This window comes from Mercenaria mercenaria, chromosome 3, assembly GCF_021730395.1.
Source record: "Mercenaria mercenaria strain notata chromosome 3, MADL_Memer_1, whole genome shotgun sequence".
In the NCBI taxonomy this organism is placed as follows: domain Eukaryota; kingdom Metazoa; phylum Mollusca; class Bivalvia; order Venerida; family Veneridae; genus Mercenaria; species Mercenaria mercenaria.
Window position 1 is genome coordinate 101,460,156 of NC_069363.1, and position 7,061 is coordinate 101,467,216.

The window sequence follows — 7,061 nt, forward strand, 5'->3', positions numbered from 1 at the left end:
ACATCATTACCATCTGTTGCGAATGCATGTGACTATGAATAAAGAGCAGTTTGTAGTTGTCTCCCTTCTCACGGTAGTATATCATATTTATCAAGACTGTTTATGTATCTGTCCAGGCATATTAGCGGGAGTATGTAAGTAACATTTCTTTAATTGTTTAAGTTTTCAATAAATCAACTCAATTTTAGTGTTTGTAATTTTAGAGGTGTTTAGGCAATAGGTTAATTGATCAATGTAGATATTCACTATATGTAAAGTGCTACGAGGCAAGATCACTTCGGCTGTATTTTAAAGAAACTAAACACGTACAAGCTTGTTGGTGTTAATTACGGTAATCTCTCCTGTATTATATTGTTTTTGAATACCAGCACGGATAATAAACCTGTCTGTCTAAAAAAATAGGTGAATATAAGCATATAGCTACCTAATTAGAATAAATGTAAAGTGTTTTCTGGATGTTAGTAAGTATGTATGTCAAAGTAACATTAATATTCTACAGATGTTTATTTTATCTTTTAAATACAGCACGTTACACGGGTGTTTATTCATATTTAATTTTAGTAAATTGTATATAATGATTATAATGATAAGATGTGAGTGTCTGCCCAGAATTTGATCATTTTTATTCAACGAGTTTAATAACTTTAATGTTTAAATACACAAATGTAATATTCTTTTTATCATTAGTTAGCTTTTGTTTTCGCTGAAACTTCGAAATTCACTTTTTTTTACCTATTATGGACAAAATCAATTTGATCTACGTCTCTATACGTGAAATGACGTCAACGTCAACAGCGTAAAACAAAAATAGTGTAATGACGCAACGTCCGCCGTTGTGTCATTTGGAGCAGTTACAAACTCGGTTGCCAGAAGACATGTTTCTTTTTAATTTAACATGGACTGTATTTTTTTCACTTCAGAACAACAGAACTAATTTAAATGTCGGCCAAAGTTGAAACCCTTATCGAATGTAGCTGTGTTAGTGTTGGAGAGGGTCCGCACTGGGATGGTGAGTCACATACATTGTTGTATGTGGACATTATTGACGGGTCACTGCATAGATGGTCAGCTACAACAGGACTGGATGAAAAACATACATTTGGTACGTTCTATATTTACCTTAGGGTTAAGCATCACACCGACAAACATATAGGTTACATCTGGAAGTCGAATTGTACACCCGAAGCTGGGTTTTAAACCCACAGTCGTAAGGGGCGTGGTTCGAAGTAAGTAACTTTAACTACTTGGCCACAGAGGACCCTTCAATGATGATGATCACGCGACTACAAGTTAGGTCTGTTCAGGCATTGTGGTTGATTGTTTGTTTTATTTTGTTGGGTTTAACGTCGCACCGACTCAAATTCAGTTATAGGTCATATGGCGACTTTCTAGCTTAAATGGAGGAAGAAGGCCCCAGGTGCCCCTCTGTGCATTGTTTCATCACAGATTGGAACCTGGGTAGAACCACCGACCACCGACCTTCCGTAAGCCAGCTGGATGGCTTGGGTTTTTTCACATGAAGAATTCAACGCCTCGAGTGAGGCTCGAACCCAAGTGGTTGATTTCAGATACCCATCCAATCTTGAAAGATGTCCAGGTTGCATTCTCCATCAATAAAACAAATTGACACGTGACATAAGTTTTGTTTTTATGACTTAAAATATTTTTGTACAGAGAGCATGCATACCTTTATTTATTCGCAAACTGTTTAAACATTTGAATTTAAAAGTTCTTATCTCCTTGTAAATAAAACAATTTGATATGTATGAAGTACCATTAACTCTGGATTAAGTATTATATAAGAAGGAAACTTTTTATAACCTTGAAGATAAGTGCAAATATGAATTTAAACATCCGTCCTGCTATTTCTTCATGTCTGTACAAATTAATGCGCCTTGGCCATCTACCGTATAATGAAAAGCTGAATGGTTTCGTTTATATAAAAATGTCGTTACAACAGTTTTGTTAGCAAACTTTTGATATAGTTGTCTATTTTTTCAGATACATTCTGTTCTCTGGTAGTTCCATGCAGAAAAGGCGGGTACTTAATTTCCCTTGGAAAGTCAATATGTCACTTCGACTGGGATACGAAGAAGGTCATAATTCTACACACAGTTGATGAAGGGTTGGACACCAGAATAAACGACGGAAAATGTGATGCATCAGGACGACTTTGGTTTGGTAAGAACGTTTATAACGTGACAACGTGGAGTTACTAGTTAACCCTTATCATGCTAAACACTATCTATTCTGCCTTTGCGACCAGTGTAGATCATGATCAGCCTGCACTGCCGTGCAGTCTGATCAAGATCTGCACTGTTCGCCATTCAGTCAGTATTTTCTTGAAAGATGGACAAGTTCATAATAGAAATTTAGCAGAGTAAGGGTTATGTACCTCGTCATACTGTACATAGGGTAATTTTAGCCTAGTCTGTTTGTGTTGAAGGACAAGATTCAGATATTCATGAATATTTTGAATACACGAGTGGTATTATTTGCGAATATTTGGAATTCGCAAGTGGTATTATTCGCGAATATTTTGATTTCACAAGTGGCATTATTAGCGAATATGTTGAATTCGCGGGTGGCATTATTCTCGAATATTTTGAATTCGCGATTGGCATTATTCAATATTTTGAATACGCGAGTGGCATTCGTCACCAATATTTTGAATTCGCAAGTGGCATCATTCTATTTTGAATTCGCGAGTGGCATTATTTGCAAATATTTTGAATTCGCGAGTGGCATTTTTCACCAATATTTTGAATTCGCGAGTGGCATTATTTGCGAATATTTTGAATTCGCGAGTGGCATTATTCTCGAATATTTTGAATTCGCGAGTGGCATTATTCACCAATATTTTGAATTCATGAGTGGCATTTTTCACAAATATTTTGAATTCACAGGTGGCATTATTCACCAATATTTTAAATTCGCGAGTGACATTATTCGAAAATATATTTTAAACACAAGTGGCCTTATTCACTAATAATTTGAATTCGCAAGTGGCATTTTTCGAGAATATTTTGAATTTGCGAGTAGCATTATTCGAGAATAATTTGAATTCGCAAGTGGCATTATTCGAGAAGATTTTGAATTCGCAAGTGGCATTATTCGAGAAGATTTTGAATTCGCGAGTGGCATTATTCGAGAATATTTTGAATTTGCAAGTGGTATTATTTGCAGATATTTATAATTCGTTATTAGCATTATTCATGAGGTATTATTCACGAATAGTTTGAATGCGCGAGCGGTATTATTCGCAAATATGAGCGGAAATAATACCAACTCCGTGGCTCTTATCCACTCTACTGTATATTCATTATTTTTTTTAGTTAAAAATATTCATTGATTACACTCGTAAAGGTAATGAGTCGTTATGTTATATGTGAATATAAAAAAAAAACTATATGTGAAAATGCTGACTCTTTTCTTTGATATTTAAGGAACAATGACAATGCAGAATGCTCAAGGCGAACGTGAACTGTACAAAGGTTCCCTGTATAGTCTAGAAGTTGACGGTACAGTCAGAAAACACAAGGGCGAAATCACTGTTTCTAACGGACTGGCGTGGTCGGCGGATAACCGCACTATGTATTACATTGATTCGCACCCAAGGAAAGTGTTCGCGTATGATTTCGACCTTAGTTCAGGGACCTTAAGTGAGTATGAAACAGCATGACAATCAGTAGTAATTGTCTGTTTGCTTGGTCAGCTTCAGATAGTAAGTGAACCCCACATGTGCATATCATAATAGATGTATTATTTTATATTGTGTGTGACACGGCCTTACCGATTATAATCATAAACTCCTTACTTAACCCCTAGATGATAATACGAGTATCTGTAATTTTTTTGTTTTTTGTTTTTTTTTTCAATAAAATGTGTTTCTGCTATGCACAGCAGTCATAACAAACTAATGAGCAGTAAAATCATAGCATATAATTAAATATTATCGCTTTCGCAACCCAAGTCTCACAATCAGCATTTGTCATAGCCTAGTTTCTCGTTCATTTTTGTTAAATTTATGAAAGAATGAAAACAAGTTAACAGTGTCTTTCCTAAGATCGATTTGTTGTGGGCTTTTTTGTTGTTGTATTTAGAATTACATTGACACACTTCGCTATAGATTAGGGTATACGGTGACCTTTCTTTGATGATGATGATGATGGAAAACCTAAGGTGCCCCGTCAGACATTATTTCGGGCTTGGTAAGCAAGCTGGATGGATTCCTCATTAAATTTTGAAAAATTGAACACCCAAAACGAGACTTATAACCCACATCGGTGAGTGTCAAGTGACTCGAAGTCAAAGACCCGGACCACTCACCCATGGAATCCTCTTCCCACGATTGAACTAGTTACGTTAGCTACATAAAACAAATCAGGTAGATGTAGAAATTATGTTCAGTGTATACATGAAAAACTTACTTTTCTCTGCATAGAAAGGTTTTGGAGCGTTGTTTAATTTTCTGATTCTTAGCGATCATGGAGTCTATTCCATATACAACGTACCTGTATAATACATTTTAACTTGAGGGGGTTGCCATAACTCCCACGAACAGACTCGGTCAAACCGGGTCTGTCATTATTTTGTTTGGTTTCCTGTATCCAAGGGATTTTCTTATAAATTTTATTGATTACAAGTTGCGTGGCTTACAAAATGTGTTGTGGCAAGTTCAGGTGGCCTCAAAAGAAAGGCTTTTAGTCTCGAACTATTCAGTCTGGCCCCAATTTCACGAAAAAAAAAAGCTTGAGCAGTTAAGTAAATGTATGTTATTTCAAATGCTTGTTTTGCCCTTTATGCAAATTCAGTTTTGACTTTTTCATCTATACAGAACCGTATATGACTATTTCATAGATCAAAACACAACAGTCATTAATATTTTCAGAAAACAAAGAATAGAAATAAGAAATATACTTAAGCAAATGTTTAAGTTCGTTATATCGTGCTTAATATCATATTTGCGTGACTTAAATATGTACTGCAGACAAATAATACTAACCACAGTATAATTTAGCTATAAATACTTTGTAAAATATCCACATTTAGTAACAATAACTTAGGGCATTGCACGATTTTAAAATAACTGACTTAACAAAGTAATTACTTAAGTTTATTTGTGAAATTAGGAGCAGATGTAAAAGTTTTATAATCTTGCAAATATGAAACGTCAAAAAGCCCTAAACTAGAATGGAAAAAAGCTCTAAAGGTGAAGTTTTGTAATGTTGATTTTACCTACAGGTAATGCACGTGTTGCCATAGACTTTGACGATGAAACGAAACAATTAGAGGGATTTCCAGACGGGATGACCATAGATGTCAATGGAAAACTTTGGGTAGCTTGTTTTCATGGCGGAAAAGTCGTGCAACTTGACCCAGTGACAGGTTGGCAGCACACTTAACACTTACCCTGCTAAATTTCTATTATAATAATGAATTTGTCAATCCTTCAATTTAGACAGTGTCGTTAACTGTTAAAATGGGTGCTTACCAAAAGAGATACTAGCTGAATGGCGAACAATGCAGATCCTGATCAGACTGCATGGAAGTGCAGGCCGATAATGATCTACACTGGTCGCAAAAGCAGAATCAATCTTGTCCAGCATGATAACTGTTAAGTATTTTTCATTAAGTCATAGGGTCGCTTAATTTACAGACATAGCTATGTAAAGATCTGTCCAGACCATACAGCAGTAATTAAACGTCTAAATGTATTTGAAGTATTTTCAAAAACATAAAATGGTTTGATAATTATAGACTATTCTACGACCCTTACATTAGCTTGTATAAACAATATCATAATACTTCTAAAAAGATAATTATGAAACTAATTCTGTGTTTACTTACATAAACTTAGAGATTAACAGCTACGTTAGTTATTTAATACTCACTTGTAATTGATATCTGCATCAAATTATTGCAAAACATAGGTCACTGTCTTTATATGATATTTTATATATTATATATTTTATTTTATATTGTATTTTCTTAGATATTGCCAGACATAATTCATTATCTGTACATTGATTTTTTCTTAGCTATTGCAAGATACAGTACACTATTTGTGTAATAATATATTTTGTAAGGCTTTGTTCTATCAGTATGCAATTTTACATCATCTGTACAAAACAGAATTCAAACGTGGCCAGAAATTCAGCGAAACAGTTACGCGAGAGCTTAATATTTATTATCTTTATTTTAAATCAGTATTTCATTTCTTCAATTTTGTTTTGATTTTACAGGTAACACAATTACATCCATAGAAGTACCAGTAAACCGCCCAACGTCATGCTGCTTCGGCGGCACCAACTATGATGATTTGTTCATCACGTGTTCAAGGTACAGTTTGCCAGAGGAAGAATTAAAGCAAACACCGCTTGCTGGTTCAGTGTTCCGTGCAACTGGCCTTGGCACGAAGGGAACTCCGGCTCCGCTTTATGAGGGAATAATTAATAAAGCGAGCGGACCTGACTGTAGAATATGAACATATCTAAAGTATATTTATCTAAGTATAGTTTCCAATTTGAAACAATGTTAACCTTACTAAAATGAGCATAAACTTAAAACGTGCGTGGACAGAGAACAATATAGATATATGCATTTTCATTTACTTTGAATTTGATAATTCTTTTTAAAAATGAGTCTTTATACATCTACTCGAGTTCTTTCCATTCTTAAAATTGTATCGACGGTCTTTTTAAAGATACTGCTTGTTCGTTTGATCTTCACTGTATAAAATTACACGGAAGACTGATTAAATAGCTGATTAAATGTGGTAGGGGTCGTAAACCAAAATCACACATTAATACCGGGTATGGCAACCTTGAGCATCGAGGATTGCCTAGCATCGTTGGCGCATAGAACCGAAAAGTATGTTGATTTCGGCCTGTGGAATGTTGTTCCTCTCCTGGATTCAGATCTAGGCTTTTGGCTGGCCAGTCATTGATAAATACAATCTTATTCGTCTTAAGGAAATTTACAATATCTCTAGCGGTATGGCTGTCGGCATTATCCTGTTGCAACAGATTGATACTGGCATTGTTTTGAAAAAATGGTAT

General features: G+C 35.0%; 1 protein-coding gene across 2 annotated transcripts; it reads left to right on the top strand.

Annotated features, from left to right (window-relative positions):
* On the top strand, positions 1–6,657 carry LOC123523828 (regucalcin-like). Of its 2 annotated transcripts, none has more exons than XM_045301538.2 (6): positions 1–134; positions 921–1,102; positions 2,002–2,181; positions 3,447–3,662; positions 5,245–5,388; positions 6,246–6,657. In XM_045301538.2, exons 2-6 carry the CDS (start codon positions 940–942, stop codon positions 6,485–6,487), a joined length of 945 nt encoding a protein of 314 aa, XP_045157473.2. In that variant the 5' UTR covers positions 1–134; positions 921–939; the 3' UTR covers positions 6,488–6,657. The 2 variants fall into 2 exon arrangements, with proteins under 2 accessions (XP_045157473.2, XP_045157472.2); XM_045301537.2 differs by lacking the exon at positions 1–134 and adding an exon at positions 384–402.
* The last annotated feature ends 404 nt before the right edge of the window (positions 6,658–7,061 follow it).

Excerpts from the sequence above, each read along its gene's own strand:
- LOC123523828 (XM_045301538.2), top strand. The coding sequence starts at position 940 with ATGTCGGCCAAAGTTGAAACCCTTATCGAATGTAGCTGTGTTAGTGTT. Across the intron at positions 2,182-3,446 it reads ATCAGGACGACTTTGGTTTG|GAACAATGACAATGCAGAAT; the intron begins GTAAGAACGTTT and ends TTGATATTTAAG. Across the intron at positions 5,389-6,245 it reads GCAACTTGACCCAGTGACAG|GTAACACAATTACATCCATA; the intron begins GTTGGCAGCACA and ends TTGATTTTACAG.